General features: G+C 33.9%; 1 protein-coding gene and 1 pseudogene across 1 annotated transcript; both read left to right on the top strand.

Annotated features, from left to right (window-relative positions):
* Window positions 1–316: 316 nt before the first annotated feature.
* LOC132614881 (F-box/FBD/LRR-repeat protein At1g13570-like) lies at window positions 317–2,096 on the top strand (annotated as a pseudogene).
* A 1,705-nt stretch (window positions 2,097–3,801) lies between these two features.
* Window positions 3,802–6,452, top strand: LOC132614550 (F-box/FBD/LRR-repeat protein At1g13570-like). The gene is made up of 4 exons (XM_060329018.1): window positions 3,802–4,071; window positions 4,750–5,592; window positions 5,685–5,858; window positions 5,964–6,452. The coding sequence occupies exons 2-4, from the start codon at window positions 4,771–4,773 to the stop codon at window positions 6,249–6,251; spliced, it is 1,284 nt and encodes a 427-aa protein (XP_060185001.1). The 5' UTR covers window positions 3,802–4,071; window positions 4,750–4,770; the 3' UTR covers window positions 6,252–6,452.
* Window positions 6,453–18,293: the final 11,841 nt, after the last annotated feature.

Raw genomic sequence — 18,293 nt, 5'->3', positions numbered from 1 at the left:
CACTCACCACCGTGTTAAACTTGCCAGGAAAGTAAGGGTTTTGTAAATTGTGGGAATTAAGCTACTAAGCTTAGTTTGGTGGTCGGCAATCTAGTTGTAGTGTTATTTGATGTCAAATCCAGTTCACAGATTTTAAGAGTGAAAATTACCAAATACTGGACAAAGTGTTTCTCCTTATCATGTAGCTATAGATGTCCACGGGGAAGCTTAGTAGCAGCAAAAGACAATGTGATTATTTTATGTGCTCTTTTTATTTTTCCTTTCCAATAACAAATCTGTATAATCCCCTGGATTGATGAAGTATTTATGCAAGGCATTCTTGCTTTAGAGAATGCAATTCATTGATATTAACAGGAGATGGATGACTATTGTCTGTTTACCATGTGCAGATAATTTGGAGATTACTTACCTTTATATTCTTGTATATTTTCTGCAGATTCCCATTGGCATTGTATGATGTGGCCTGAGAGCAAAAGGAACGGTTGTCAAAGTTTACCTACTGATCGACTTAGCAACCTTCCAGAGAATGTTATCAATTCCATTCTGATGCGTTTGTCTTTGCGAAGCTGTGAGGACAAGCATCTTATCGAAGAAATGGAGGTATAAATGGTGCAAACTTCCACAGTTGACGCTTGATTATAAACTTTGGGACTCGACAAATGACTTACTATCCCCTTCTATTAAGTTCACAAAAATTATGTACCACATTTTGACCCTTCATTCAGGACCGCTTACTAAGTTTACCCTCTCCATTTCTGAACTGAGAAAGTATCCTAGGATTGGCAGTTTGATATATTTCCTCTCTAGGAATGACATTCAGGATCTTGTTCTTGAATTTTCGGAGTGGAACCGATACAGATTGCCGCCTTCATTTTTCACGTGTTCGCAGTTGAGGCATTTGACTCTCCAAAATTGTGCAGTATGTCCTCCACCATCCTTCAAAGGATTTGATATGTTAAGTAGCCTGAACCTGCGTGATGTCACAATTTCTTCCAAATTACTAGAAAGTTTAATCTCTTATAGCCCACTGCTTGAGAAGTTAGTGTTGAAAATCTCAGATACTTCAAACCACATTCAAATTAACGCTCCCAATTTGAGATCCTTCGACTTCACAGGCTGTATAAAATATATTTCTTTAAGGAATGTTCCTCTTCTTTCGAAACTCTCTCTTCCGAGCCAAGAGTCTCTTAAGGAATCAGAAAAATGTGATTTTGACAAATTTTTTCAGTTGCTTCCTGCTCTTGAGCATCTCTACTTGGAAGGTGGAACTGTTCAGGTAAATGTTGCTTCAGACCTTCATTGAAATGCATTGTCGTAAAAGTACCATCTTTTGGGCCTTGAGTCATCCTTATTTTTCACTTTCGCTGTAGTTCTTGGTTACAGGTGCAGCTGAAGTACCAAGAAGACTTTCCTCTCCTCTTAACTATCTTAAACGTTTTAAGATATCTCTGGGTGGATTAGCTGATGTTTCCTTTGCTCTTTGCTTAATAAGAAGTTCCCCATGTTTACAAGATATTGACATTGAGGTTATTATTGATGTTTATATTTTTCTTTATCTATTTTTTTGTGTTATTCATATGAATGACGACTTTCTTACTTTCTTCTAGTTAGATCTTCAATCTTCTTGATCTTTCGTAGGCATATGGCCTAGGGTTTGAACCTGTGCCGGCGACTAATAAAGTTAATGAAGTATTTGCAAGGTTCTCAGATGTGACATTGAATCACCTTAGGGCAGTTCAACTTGAAGGAGTAGAAGGCATGGAGCACGAATTGCAGCTTATCAAGCTTCTATTGACCAAATCTCCGATGCTGGTGAGAATGCTAATTGAGCCATCATCATCTGGTTGCGACTATGATGAAAGAAGAGACAAGATACTAGCAGAGTTAACAACAATTCAGCGGGCATCAACTAAAGCTGAAGTAGTTGTATTTGATGAGTATGAGTTATATAGAGACGCAATGTGAGGCAGTATATGGTTGTGTTTTGCCCGACAGAGAGAATTTAATATCGTATTTCTTGTTTGTTATCATTACATTACTAAGTGTTTAAATTTGATTCCTGTTCTTGAATGATCTATGAAAATGAGACTAGGAAATATGAGTCTACACTATGGTAATTTATTTTCAGAGTTTTGTGTTTCTCTACTTTGATAAGAAAAATCCTTTTGGCATTTTCTTAGCAGTATGTCCTTTTCTGAGGCCACTCTTTATGTTTTGTATCTTTTTAGAAAAACATACGCAAATATAGTTTTTTGCTTTACAAATGAAAAAATAAACCTAGAATGAGAAAAAAGTATCTTCCGTTTCTCCCAACACTCTTTATCTTCTTCTTACAAAGTAATACTCTTTTTGTCTCAATTTATGCGATACACTTTTCTTTTTAGTATGTCTAAAAAAGAATGATGCATTTCTTTATTTGGTAACAATTTAACTTATTTATAAAATATAACGGATACTTTTCCTTATTTACAACATATATCAATTTATTTACAAAATATAACGGATCTGATAAAATAAAAACTCACCCTTCCATTCCCCTTTTCACCCACCTTCCCTTAGGGTTTTCTCCCTAAAATAATATCCTATACTGTTTTGTAATCTCGTTCGAATATCCACACTACATACAGACCCACCATAGCCTAGGGTGATAGCTGCATTTGAACTATTTTAATTAAGGGAAAAGGGTCAAAAATACCCCTCTACTTTGGGAAAAGGGCTAAAAATATCCTCCAAACTAATTTTGAGTCAAAAATACCTCTCACATCATCAAAGTTTTCACATATACCCCTGTCTTAACGGAAATTTCCAAATCTGCGAAGGTAATCCAGTTTCATTTTTTAAATTCGCTTCATTATTTAAATCCGACCCAACTATATAAAAACCTATGATCTTACAATTAGGGGTGTTCATGGTTCGGTTTGGGTCGGTTATTGGTTAAAACCATAACCAAACCAATTTAGTCGGTTTTTAAATGTCTAAAACCATAACCAAACCAAGTAAAATAATAACCACCGGTTTGGTTATTGTCGGTTTGGTTCGGTTTGGTTCGGTTTTTCGGTTTATGACTAGCCGTGACAATTCAAATATTCTCTCTCTACATTCTTCAAATTTCTTATGAAGCTCTTTTTTCCTCACGGCCCATAAGGATGAACTTTGCTGCATATTGAGGGAAAGACACGCTGTTGGCAAATCAGGTGGACCAAACTTGCAACGCAGTTTAGATTCAAAAGAACAAGTCAAACAGAGGTTTCAAAATACAAACAACCCTTATGCTTATGACTTATTAGAGTTGACTTGGATTGTTGGACATATTCTTTTAAGACATGGGCCTTAAAAATAAGTAGACCAAAATTAAATTAATAATTAAAAGGTATAAAATATCTTTAATTATTTATGAAAAGCTAATATTATACATATAAATAATTATAAATTTTATGTATATAATTATCGGTTTGGTTCGGTTATTTATTCGGTTATTTTTTACTATAACCATAATCAAACCAAATATTATCAGTTTTTCAAATTTAAAACCAAACCAAACCAAACTAAACCAAATGTCGGTTATTTTATTCGGTTTGGTTAAATTTTCGGTTTGGTTTTGATTTTAACCAAAACTGTGAACAACCCTACTTACAATCACATTTTTTCACCTTGGTCTACATGTTTAAAGGGGATTGTAGGATTGTAGGTTTTTATTTAGTTGGATCGGGTTTAAATAATGGAGCGAGTTTAAAAAATGAAATCGAATTACCTTCACAGATTTGAGAATTTCCATTAAGATAGGAGTATATGTGAAAACTTTGATGACGTGAGGGGTATAAGTCCTTTTTCCAAAGTCGAGAGATATTTTTGATCCTTTTCCCTTTAATTAAAGTTGACCTTTGGGAATTTGTTCTAGTTAAGTTTAATTTGTTTAATCTCTGTATTAATTCTGTTCAAACTTCATTGGACTATACCATTTTTTCCTCAAATCCTCTCTCCACTGTGGGTGATTGAAGAAGAGTCCAAATACTGCTCAACAGCTGAAGCACACATAAGGGTACTTGATAATATTTGTAATCCTAGTTCTTGGTAAGCTTAAAAATGTACTCTCTTTTCTTCTTTTTTTTTTTTTTCAAAAAAAAAAAAATCATTACCTTCCTTTTTGGTTTGACCATATTTATTGTTGGCCATGATGGTTAATAAGCTTAGAAGAAGCAAACAAATAATTTATGTAGGATTGTTAGAAAGTGGTCTTGCTTTAAGAATGATATTAGTGGATGTATATTAAGCTATGTTAAATTGATTCCTTTACTGCTACATATCTACTATATATAGGAATGTCAAGTGTTTTTTTCCCAATTAATTTTTCGTGTATTTTAAAGTATCTGTACCAACTATCCACGCCATTATCAGACACATTCTTTTTTGATATGGGTATATCAAGACAAACTAATTATCTGTCCATGTAACATAGATATTAATAGGAGATGGTCGACTAATTTCAACTAGAAGGAACCTTTATTTCTTATATATTTTGATTTGACAGTGTGAATAGCAGTTCTATCCAGATAGTTTGGGGATTCCATACTTCAAATTATTGTTTGTTTTCTACGATTTTTGGTGATTACTGTTATAAGTGATCCTTTTGCTCTTATGTTGATTTGACAGTGTGAATAGCAGTGTTGTCCTGATAGTTTAAAGATTTTGTCAGTTTTCCGCATATGATTTAGAGATTCCTTACTCCGTAATGTTGCTTATTTTCTACAGCTTCTTGGTTATTATTGTTACATGATGTCTCCTAAAGGAAGAAATCATTGTCGAAGTTTACCTTTTGACGTCCTTGTCAACCTTCCTGATAATGTAATTGATGTCATTCTGACACATTTGCCTTACAAAGATGCTGTGAGGACAAGCGTCTTATCGAAGAAATGGAGGCACAACTGGTGTAGACTTATAGAGTTGACGCTTGATGAATCTCTTTGGGAAACACAAAAGGATCTACTAAATCCTACAGCTAAATTTAGAAAGATTATCTACCATCTTTTGACCCTTCATGAAGGACCCATTACTAAGTTTACCCTCGACATTGCCAATTTGAGAAGCAGTCCTGATATTTGCGACTTCATATATTTCCTACCTAGGACTGACATTCAACATCTTGTTCTTCACCTTCCATGGAAAAAGCTATACAAATTTCCTTCTTCACTTTTCAGATGTTGGCAGCTAAGGCATCTAAATCTTCATAATTGCCTAATTATTCCTCCATTGGCCTTTGACAGATTTGATAGGTTAGTCAGTCTGGAACTATGTAGAGTCACAGTTTCCTCTGAATTTCTCGGAATTTTAATATCTCATTGCTCGTTGCTTGAGCAGTTGGTGCTGAAAATATCGGAAACTTCAGACATCATTGAAATTAATGCCCCAATGCTGAGATCCTTTGATTTCATGGGCAATATAAGTTTTATCTGTTTAAAGAATGTCCCTCTTTTGGCAAAAGCATCTCTGATAAGCAAGAGTTCTTCTACGGAGGCAGAGAATTTTGATTATGCAAAGTTTTTCGAGTCTTGTTCTGCTCTTGAGCACCTACTCTTGAACTTTGGTTATAGCGAGGTAGATGTTGCTTTATGATTTCATTGTTTGCACTTTCACATATGGAACTTCTTTTGGGTTGAGTCATGTTGAATTTGGGTATTTTTACCTAGTTCTTTGCAGATGAAGTACCGACAAGGCTTCCCATTTATCTTAACCGTGTCAAACGTTTTCACCTGCCTGAAATTATGCTGAAGGAATCATATAAGCTCTCGTGTGCTCTCTGCTTGTTAAGAAGCTTCCCATATTTGGAATATCTCAAAATTGAGGTTCTTAATGTGTGGCCGGTATTCCTCTTTCTTTGTTTCTTTCTTTGTTTACTTTTTGCTGGTTTTTCTTCATGCTTCTTAGATCCTCAATAATTTGAGAGTTGCTTCTTGTTATCTTTTTAGGTTTACAATGAAGTTGATAGTATTCAAGAATCCCTTGACTTCGAACATTTCTCAAATGTCACATTTAATCACCTCAGAAAAGTTACGCTAGTAAGGTTTGGAGGAACAACGCCTGAAATGCAGCTTATCAAGCTTTTGTTAGCCAAGGCCCCAATGTTGGTGAAAATGGTAATCTATCCAGTATTTTATCTTGACACAAGATCAGAAATACTCGCTGAGCTATCCAAATTTCGGCATGCATCACCTACAGCAGAAATAGACTATCATATGGAAGTTAAAACGGAATAGGTAGAAACAAATGTCGATGTAGTAGTATAACATTGTGTCTTGCCTTTCCGTAATAAGATAAAGAGACAAGTGATTATCTGTTTGGGAACATGAGCATTTTTGGATGGATGTTTTGATTAGTTTGTTCTGTATAACATTGTCATTACATGTTTAAGGATTTTTTTACATTTTAGTGCCTGCTCATAAACGATTTGTGGAATTTACATACACAAGAGTTGATACTGTGGTGGTATTTTTCATTATTATTTTTTAAGGTGGTGGTGTCCGGGCCAACTTTTGTGCCTGAGTTTATTTCAATATTGTGTTGTGAGTGGCAGTGTTAATCCTATACATGTTCAATTCCTTATATATGGCAAACTTGAGGCGTTTCTTTATTCCTGGAAAGTAGATCCGTGCAAATTTATGCTGGTGTGAATTTTATAGTTTGTCCTCTAGCTAGCACATATGCAACTTTTTTTTTTGTTCGAACAAGAAAAATACTCAATATGGTATGATATATATTATTCAGTTGATCTCCTGTTTTGTGGAGCTTATTCTGTTTTCAAGCCAAAGTAATGTTGTTCTTGTTCGTTGATTTTTAAAATATTTTTATCGTTATAAATGCCATTTTGTATAGGCCCCAAGACTTTGTTCTAGCGATAGGAACACAACTCGTAACATGTGATTAAACTTAGTTGTCGAGTTTTGAACTTTGCGTAAATAGGTTTCGGGGATTTCTCGATTAAAAAAAGGGAAAAGGGTCAAATATACCTCTTTACTTTAGTTTATTAGTTAAATATACTCTCCGTTAGCCAAAGTTACTAAATATACCTCTCCCGTTAAGAAAGTACACAAATATACCTCTCAGCTGACAAAATCCCCAATTCCACCCACAATTACCCGATTTAACTAAAAAAATATCTTTTTGTATACTGACACAACCAATCATAATTTGTTCTAAAAGCCTTGGGTTAAGTGCTTCATACATAATGGTTCTCCACTCTTAAAGTTAGAATTCGAGATTTCTGATTAAGGATGAAGAAATTTTTACCACCATACGACACGTATCGTGGTTCATTTATTTATACTCTTCTGTTATTCCATAATTAAAAAGGGACATGGACAAATGAACAATAATAGGAGATACAAAGAATTTTCCGTTGTCAGTAATTTTCCGTTATAGAGAGTTGCTAAATTGCCACACCAATTTGACCCAAATTTGATCACACTTATGTAAAAACCATCACAACCTCTATTATACAATTTTAAATTAAGATAAATTTTGAGGAAAAAAGATAGAAATGACATTAAGTAAGCATAAATTATTAAATTTGACCTAAATAGTCATATGAATTTACCAAATTTGGACCATAGCAGATGAGATCTCGTGAAATATAATATTTAACAGTATAGTATCAGTTGATGAAATCGATGAAGTCACCCAAAGGTTTTAAGTTATGGAGAGACATTCGAGGGGAAAAACCAAAAAAAAGTTTAGTATAAGTAGATATGAAATAAAGAGCCCGTTTGGATTGACTTAAAATAAGTACTCCTTTTAAGCACCAAGTTTGAAAAGCACTTTTTAATTGCTTGAGTTCATTTTATTAATGAGTAGTTACATGTTTGGATAGAAGTGTTTGGTAAGCACTTTTTTTTGTTTGTTTGTTAAAATGACCTTAAAGTTGTTAACAAAAAGGTAATAAAAAAATATAAGAGGTAAAAAAAAATATATTTAATCAAAGGAGTAGCTTTTTAAGCTAAAAAGCAATAAGTTGGGGTTCACCAACTTTTTGCTTTTGACTTATTTTATAAGTCAATCCAAACACCCTCAATATGCAATGCAAATGTAGTCAACACAAGAAGAATGAAGTTTAGGTAAGATTAAAGGAAATTGTTGTGCCAAAATGCAGATAATATAGGTATTAAAGACTGGTTTCCTTGAAAATGACTTTTGAAACTTGTGACATTAAATATGTCATAATAATTGTGTGACAGATTTTTGAAACTTGTAATTTTAAACATGATATAATATTCGTATAGCTATAAAAGGTTTTCATTAAGGATGAAATAAGAAATTTAATTTTAAATTATTTTCAAAATTAGAAAGAAATAATTCTTTTTTAGAGCCAATAAAAGGATATTAAGGTCGCATAAACCAGAACGAAAGAGCATAAGTTATCATTTCAATATTCATATTGTTTTATACTGATACAATTCCGTACATATGCTTTTTACTATTGTATCTGATGCGACAGTTAATGTATAATGACCATCCAAGGACCATAAGATTAAACTATCAAAATGATAAAGTTACCTTTTTAAGTAACAATAATTCAATCAAACCATATAAACAGTCCATGTGTTATATATTCTAACGTTACAATGAATGCTATTTCGGATGATCTAGCATTACAAATATTAATTAAGCTGTCTAATTTTATCAGTTGAATATCAGTAAACATAACATATCAGATTTTGTAAAATAATACAGAGAGATCTTAGTTGTAAGTGGACCTAAAATATATTTCATAAAATAATACGAATCACTTTATCGGAATGTAACAATATAGTAGCAATTGCAGACGGGATCGACATGAAACCTTCTTCACAAAAATCCAGTAAAACTAAACGGTCAATTCCATAAAAGTACTCATTCCGTACATTTTTACTTGTTCATGTTTGACTCAATACATCCTTAAGAAATAACTAATAAATGATAAGTTTACCAAATCACCCTTTGAATATAATAGTAAATTTAATATTTTAAGAAATACATTAGAATTGATTATAATTAATAATAATGGTAAAATTAGGAACTAAGTAATAAATTCTGTCTCGATTTACTAATCCAGACAAATAAAAATAAATATATATTTTTAGTATACTGAACAAGTAAAAATAAAGAGAGAAGTAACATTTTTCTCTATTCAAAATGTAAGTAGGAAGGACATAGAAATGGTTGCTCTTTTTAAACCTCATTAATTACACTCACCCTGTTTGACTGTTTTTCACTTATAGTCCAAGAATGTGGTGTAGTGAATGAGCTCTCCTCCCTTAATTAAATGTCTCGAGTTGAAGCTTCGGTATGAAGCGCTTCCCCATAAATGTGCCCTATCGGCGTGAATCCCTGTAACAGCCTAGCCCACTAGTGATATTGTCCGCTTTGGGCCTAGGCCCGCACGGCTTTAAAATGCGTCACTAGGAGGTAAGACATGCTTACTTATATACCAGCACCTCTCCTGTGTTATGCCGATGTGGGACTTTCCTCCTAAGCTGGGGTGTCACATACACCCCCTCTTATGGACTCAGCGTCCTCGCTGAGGTTTGCCCCACCGCATGGGATTTGCCTAGACTCAGCTCTGAGGTTTGCCCCGCCTACCCGGGATTTGCCTAAACTCAGTTGAACTCTAGCCCCCCATCGACAAGGCTGACACAAGAGTGGCTCTGATACCATCTGTAACAGCCCAGCCCACTAGTGATATTGTCCGCTTTGGGTCTAGGCCCGCACGGCTTTAAAACGCGTCACTAGGAGGTAAGACATGCTTACTTATATACCCAGCACCTCTCCTGTGTTATGCCGATGTGGGACTTTCCTCCTAAGCTTGGGTGTCACAATCCCAATATAGTCGGACTTGAATGCAGGTATCGGGTAAGGAAAAAAAAGAAAAGAAAGAAGTTGTTTTTCACACTTTTGACGTTTAGACAAAATACTAGTCCATCCTTTATTTTATATTATTTATACACTCTTAATACAACTTACATTTTATATTGTTTCGTGTACACTAATACATATTTTAATTAAGTTAAATCCACATTTTGACGCTAGGCAAATATTAAGTCGTCCATTTACAAATCTTTTATTCTTTAGAGGCATTACACATTTTCACTCATTTTTTATCCACAATCTCTTATACTTATTTTTTTACCAATACTTTTTACAATTATTTTGTTTCTTTATTATTTTGATAGGATATTCATTAAACAAACACTCTTTTTAACTAAATGGTAGAAACAAGTCAATTAAACTTCACTTTTTTGAATAACTTCGTTATATAAAATCTTTACACCAATGAATATTCGTAAATTATTTTTACATTCTTTATACACTAATATACCTAGTTATACAATTCTTTATACATTTTAGGTTTGACGTACACTCTTTTACACTTGAAATATGTTCTTTATATGTTTAATAGACATACAATCTTTTAATATACATAGACGCACATTCTTCATATCCTTGATATATATATTTTTTTTTATAGTCTTACATTTTTTTTTATATATTCTTAATATAGTTATACATTCTTTACACTAACATATATATACACTCTTTGTACTAACAGATACACTTTTATACTTACGAGGTACATTCGCTTTATACTCTTTTATATATATTTTTTTTACTATACATTCTTTATGAATACTTGATACTTGATATAAATACATATTTATACACTGTATATACTTAGTATATTATCACCTAGTGTAGCTTTTCATGAAGTCATAACATTTTGAAAACAGGTAATAATAATGATAAATAGATAGATAATCTCCCTCTAGTGTTCAGTTAAACTAAGTCTAAGGACTGTCTTCGGGCAGACTCTGAGGGATGCTTAATACCTTCCCCTCGGGGTAAATAAAACCCTTATCTAAAATCTCATAGGTTTCGTGGACTAAAATGGAGTAGACACACAAATACATATAGGTTTCCTGATTTTCCTAAAAAAAATAAGGTGGCGACTCTAACCCTTTTAAACCAGTTAGAAGAACCGTGAAGTTGCAAACTATCTTGGACTCGTTCAAAATAGGGAGTAACACCCATGCTAAGATCATTTGACTTCAGAGGCAATATAAGTTCTTTTTACCTAAAGAATGTCCCTCTTCTGGTAAATGTATCACTGGTAAGTTATGATAAGCCAGATGATCTTGATTTTGCAAAGGTTTTCGAGTCTTGTTCTGCTCTCGAGGACATCCACTTGGACCTCTCTAATACCGAGGTAAGATGTTGCTTCATGACTTCATTGTTGTGCACTTTAGTGGATGGAACTTCTTTTGGGGTTATATATATATATATCTTGATTTTGGTAAAAAAATTCCTAGATCTTTGCTGAAGAAGGAGATGAAGTACAAAGAAGGCTTCCTTTTGATCTTAACGGTGTCAAACGATTTTACCTGTTCGAGATTATAGTGATGGAATCATATAACCTCTCATATGCTCTTTGCTTGATAAGAAGCTTCCCATATTTAGAATATCTTGAAATTGAGGTTCTCAGTGCTTTGACTTCTTTCGTTCTTTCTGACTTGGTGGCTTTTTACATACTTCTTCGATCCTCAATAACCTGAGAGTTGATTTCTTGTTATCTTTATTAGGTTACTAGTGAAGAAGATTCTAGTTCTATTCTAGAATCCCTTGAGCTCGCCCGTTTATCAGATGTGACATTTAATCACCTCAGGGAAGTTATGCTATATTGGTTTGCAGGACAATGCCGGAGATGCATCTTCTCAACCTTTTGTTAGCCAAGTCCCGGTGTTGGAGAGAATGCTAAGCGATAACATTTTCTAGATTATGAACCTCTTGACACAAGATTAAGAATATGCGCCGAGGTATCAAATCTTTCGCGTGCATCACCTAAAGCAGAACTAATATGCTTTGACTGAGTCAGATGCGCCGAGGTATCAAATCTTTCGCGTGCATCACCTAAAGCAGAACTAATATACTTTGACTGAGTCAGATCGTGCTTTGGCTAGAGTTAAAATTGAAAAGAGAGAAACAAACGTCGATTAGTAGTATATAATACTGTGTTTTGCCTTGCCATAATGTCAGCTTCGGAACATGAGCATTGCTAGATGGATGTTTTGGTTAGTTTGTTTTGCAATAACATTTTCATTACATGTTTAAGGATTTCTACATTTACTGCGTGTTCATGATTCATGATCGTGAGTTATCAAATGTGGCTTATACATGAATTGACACTGTGGTGGTTTATTTCAATGTTATGCTGTGGGGTCGCAATGTGTTAATTCTCTACTTGATAAATTGCTTATATGTGGCATTGGTCGAAGGTGATTAAGACACCATGCTTTATGTTTTCTTCTTCGGCTTTAAGGCTAATGTGTATAATTAGATGACATATTTTAAGTAGTCAACTTATTTACGTAATATGCACTTGAGTAAATGCGCAATTTCCCCCCCACAATTTGACCGGGACGTGTCTAGTTGGAATACTTTATCATGTATTAATGTGCTCAATCAAAACAAGATTTAGTTCAAGTGTTTAAATAAAGTTTTTCTATGAAGTTTAAGGGGTTGTCCTTGTATCCCGTCTTCTTCTTTTGTCCTGTTTTGGAGGGATTGAGAAACTGACTCAATTTTCAGAATTATTTCTTAACAACTTAACCAATCAAAAGAGGATACACCCTTTTACTGGTGAAAATTATTCGCATCAGACGTTTATATCAAACTCATAGATACATTAAAAAGGGTTAGTTGTCACCCTATGAATCCTTAATTTCCAACTTCTGAAAATTTCAGCTATTAAAATTTCTGAAATGTCATCTAACCAGCACTAGAACATAAAAGTTAGCACATCTCTTTGTAACCAGATCTTATAACATTTTCATCTTGAACTAGGTTGTCTACATAAAAGATCACATTCACAAACAATGCAAGAACTTGAGGAATACATCAATTTTTTTTTGTTATAACCATTGGTCTGACTATTATGATTGATAAATATTTATCCGCACTTGATGTTTACACCAAATCAATTAAAGTTACTATGATTAAGTGATTTAATGATGCGGGTTGCATAAAGCTTATTAAATGGGAAGCTTTCCCTACGTTATACCTGCACTCGATGTAGACTTCCTACACTTAGTTCAAGTAAGTACAATATTTAAGGATCAAAATTTTAATTGATTTCAAAGTCTTTAATTTTAGAAAAATGGTGATTTCATCCAAGAAAAAATTTGATTTTAAAAAGTAAAAAAAAACAAAGACATTTTTGCAAAAAATCTTCCTATTTTTAAGACTTTTCATTTACCACCAAACATTATGGTGGAATTTTAGCGAGAGGTCTTGGGTTGGAGTCTCTTTGTGAGCACTTCGCCCACGATGTGGGTTTTTCCAACACAAATCCGAAATTAGTTGGCCCCCATGCTAATATTGTTACCGGGTGGAACAAAAAAAAAAGGCTTCTCATTTGCTTATATCCAATAATAAATATGTCACTACCCTCTCTTAATTCCACTACCTTATTCTTGAAAGAGTTAAAAGGTTAAAAAAAAAAAAAAAAAAAACACTTGAACTATCATTTTCTCGTGATTTTCTTATCTAAACTATCAGGTGTATGAGTTTTCTAACTGAACTATCATCAACTATTTATCAAAATACACCTCAATTATTAATTGTTCCCTTTTCCTATCTGAACTATTACTGTTATACCCTATTTTAACTGGGGTCAAAATAGTTTACAACATCCGGGTAATTCCGGGGTTATTTAAAGTTAGGAGTCGCCACCTAATTATTTATGGTGAATTAGGGCACCTAAGGTTAATTAAAGTCATTATCTAAAGTCGATTTTATTTTAAAGTCTACGAAACCAAATGATTCTAGGTACGGGTTCAACTAATCTAGAGGGAAGGTATTAGGCATCCTCTAAATTACATTAATAATGGTTAACCGACCGGACTCAATTATAGGTTAAGTGTAAATGTAAGAAAGAGATCTAAAGTCTAGGTGTTGAGAGAGACATAACTAATTAATATATATTCGAAGAAAAGGGAATATTTGTACGGAGTTTGGCTACATTACTTCATTTGTTAAACTCTGATATTCTTCTATAACTCATTTTTTCTTCTCTGTTTTATAGTGTTCCGTAAGAAATAGCATGTAAAGATACTAATTAGAACTTGATTTATGAAATGAACCTAAAAGTATTTGATGTGTTTGGTAAAGTCTCTCCTTTTGTATTTAAAGGCAAAGGTCAAAGTCTATCTGAAAAATGACTAAACCCGTTTGTTGAACGTGTCGAACTTCTTGAACTAGTTGTACCTAAAAATTGGGTTCGAAGTGTGGTCTCTAACATTCGCTAAAATTCATCTAATATTAACAAACAAAGTATTAGTCATAAAGTACAAATTAGATGCACACAAAGAGAAACATAAAATAAAGTGAAACTTACATAAACAGCTACCTTTTAATAGCTTCTAACAATTTATAGCTACTTTTTCTATATTTACAAATCGTAGCTAGTTTTTGTTGTATTTGGTTGTATTTCGCATTTTTGAAATACAGGGAAATACACGGAAATACAAAATCTGGGAGAGTTCGCATTTTTGAAATACACTGAAATACAAAATCTGGCAGAGTAAAAATAGGCTGTATTTATGGAATAGATTCTCTTCTTTCATTTTAAATGGTAAGTCAAATTAAATCAACCATGTATGACGCATAACTGTTGAAGTTCCATAACAACCCACGTTTCTCTCTCCAAATTACTCCATTCCAAACTTTTAGAAATACTTCCAAATACAGAAAGATATACACTGAAATATAATGAAATATGGTTGATTGTTTAAGAAATATAAAATTGTAGTATGTGTATGTACAATGAAATATATCAGAAACTGTTTCATAAATTAGAAATATATTAAAATACAACAAAATAGACAACTGTTTCATTTCACTATTTCTAACCACCATCAATCATAGCTGTCCAGCCAACATTATCCTTGGTAGAAACCAGACGAAATTCATCCATTGCCTTATTCACCAACCCATGATCAAGATAGCATGATATCGTAACAGTAGAGGCAACAATATATCTTTGAGGCATTTCATCAAACACCTTCTTCGCATCATTATATCTCTGAGTGTCATACTTACTTGAAAAGATTGTAACTTGAGCATATGCATATCTTAACGAGAAGGAAAAAAAAATATTAACAGGATTGAGATTGAGGAATAGTTGTCATTTGGTGCATTTGCAGGAGTAGTTGAGTTCCAACAGATTTGAGTCACATTTACATGTTGGTAATACCTCCAAGAAAAAGTAGGGAATTGAAATCAATTTCTACTAGATCATTGAATCAGTTATATACTGTGCAATCACAAAAGCTTAAGCTTTACGGTTATGATGTTCATTATTCCAAATCCGATCAACTTGTTTGAAGGGAGCTCGATCTCAACCGATGACAAGAGGAGAGAGAATTTTTTTCTGGCATCACCGACGGCAAGAGCAGCCTTAGCTGCGGGTGGCGCTAAGGAGATGTCGGAGCCGAGGCTACAGTGAGGGGAAAGGGAAAGAGGAGAGAGAATTTTTTTAGGGTTTGGAGAAGATGATAAATATTAAATGTGTAGTGAGGGAGAATAAAGAGGTACATGTATTTCAAAGACATGGAGGCAGCACTTGTGCAACCCAAACACACTTGAAGAAGCGCAGGACATAGAGGGATGAAATTTTATTTCCAGTTTTAAGAACCTATGCTAAAAAAAGACAATACTCAGTAAGTTACTATGTGCAGTAGCAACATCTAAATTGCAGAAGAACAAACAGTCAATACTCACAGCCACTGTTTCATATTAGCATTAATCAAAACAGAAAACTTAAACTTACGGATGAAAGACAATTATGGAGATGGTTCAGTGCCGATCTGTTTTTAATCACATACCCAATATACCTAAGATATACACACCACGGTGTGTATATAAGATGTATATCGAATGTATACCTTCTTCTTATCTTGATAACCCACTGTATATCCTATGTATATTCGGCTTTAAATAGATTCTAAGTCCTGGAAATTCAGTCTAAGCATCCAAACTACAGTATACGTCTTTCAAATTCATTTTAGCAATTAATATTCTATCCTAACAACTCCCAAACATCAAACAAATAACATGACGACAAAGAAACTACATAATTAAAAAAAAAAGCAGAATAAGCTAAAAGTTTTAACTAAAGCATAAACTAAAGACTAAAAGCAATAAGTGTATCACAGTTTACCTTTTGTGTGTGCAATGAACGGGGCGTCGAGGTCTCGGATTTATGCTCGACTCGAACGCGACGAACAGAGGGTGCTCCGATTGAACCCAAAATTCGATTATATGAGAATATAGTGATTTAGAGTAATATACGGCTACTGCTTTTGGGACCCGAAAAAGAACTCAATTTCAACAAATCCAAGATTTTGAGTAATAGTCGGAAATATCGAAATGTTGAATGTGGTAAAGTCGGTTTTTCCCCAATCAGTGTTCCATCCCCTTCGGCTACGGACTCAACGATGTATTTATAGGTGAAGTGACTAGGGTTTCGAGGTTTTTGAATTCACGATTTTTGGCTCCAAACAAAACTAAAGAGCCGTTTGAAATGGTCCGTGAATCGAATCTTTAAAGTTGCTCCTTTTTCAGAAATTTCAGAAGGGTTCTTGGCCATTTGTGTTGACTCGAACGTTGAAGACAAGAAGGGAAAGTTTTTACGCGAAAATGGGGGCAACAGGTCTGCCATGGTTGAAAGAGGGTCTGTGTTTTGCTGAAATGGGGATGAGTCGTGAAGAGAGAGGAAGGGGAGGGAGAGAGAAAAGGTTGGTCGGGTGAGGGATAGTGGTAATGGACTGATCCATTTTGTTACATCCCGTATTTTCATGCGTTGGAAAGCGTGCGAGTTAAATGATATTAGTAACGAAAATGAGGTTATCCTCCAAAGCTTGTAATGGTACAGATGTGTTACAAATATTTGAAGTTAAACAAATCTAAGAAAGTAAGTTTTGTTGAGGTTCGAAATTTATTTGATGAAATACGGTCAAAGCTATAATAGCCCGTATTTTTGGACTAGGAAATTGAACCATCCAATATTAGCAAATTTACCCGAGCCAAAGGATTTGGTAATATTCAAGCATGAAAATAAAGAACTCAGTGTATACGAGGATGAAGTCCCGAAATGATTTAAGATGGAAGAATGTGACGACGATGATTAAAAATAATATTTTATGTGTACCAAAAGGGACTATGGACTGGTGCTATGTCACATAATCATGGCAATGAGTATATGAAGTATATTAAAATAATTGTTATTAAATTGAATTGAGATCAAGAAATTAATTGTGGTATTAATTGAATAAGATGGATAATTGCCACTTACAAAAACTTACATGGAATCATGAGGTGGCAGCCATTTAATGGGAGGGACCACATACTTAATAGGTGGCATCAAAAGAGACTAAGTTGCTCTTCAAAGAGTACAAATATGCTGCCTAGGGGTGATGCATACGTGAATTCCAACACAAAGTCACTTGGACAATTCATATAGCAAGTAAATAAGAATAAACCAAGACCAAAAGAATCTTATTGAAGAATGTGGGCAGCCATACGACCATGGCTTTGAAGTTCATCTTCACAAAAGAATTATGTTGAAGAAAAAAAATGATGAGCAGCCATACACGGCCAGCCTTAGCTTTGAAAAATTGTTTTTAAAAAACAAAATTGAATCATAAGATGCCCCAAACGTTTGAGGGAGGCAGCCATGGTGTTGAAGAAAAATTTGCATTGTTGAATATTTTGATCAAGTTTCAAGTGCAATACAAGTTCAAGGAGATGATAGCAACATTGGATATTAAGTTGGGGAAGAAGAAATTGTAAAATTGGAGCAATTGAGTGTAGAAATTCTCCCGAGAAAAATTTGGTAAGATTTTCTTATTTTATGGTGTAATTGTGTTAATAGTGTTGGAATAGAATTATTAGAATTGGATTGGACGAAATTGGAATTTAGAAAATGCATGAAATCGATGTTATAGGAAATTGTGGGTTGAAATGGGTTAAGAGAGATTGTTGGGTTGTTAGAATTGCTATGGGCTGAATTGTGAGAATTTATTACGTATATCTCTGTTGTTGGTATTTCTGTGTTAACAGGAGAATAATTGGAAATTCGGGTTAGGCGAACATATAGAGGAAATGCTGCTCGATTTTCGTTAAATCTTTAATAATGAAAAACCCTTAACGAGAAAGTATAAGTTAAGGAATAAGTTCTATAAGTGACGGCCTACGGATTTACGAACTAGAAA

The sequence above is a fragment of the Lycium barbarum genome, chromosome 10 (assembly GCF_019175385.1).
Source record: "Lycium barbarum isolate Lr01 chromosome 10, ASM1917538v2, whole genome shotgun sequence".
NCBI lineage: Eukaryota > Viridiplantae > Streptophyta > Magnoliopsida > Solanales > Solanaceae > Lycium > Lycium barbarum.
Note: the sequence above shows the minus strand (reverse complement) of the source record. Positions and strands in the feature narration are given on the sequence as shown.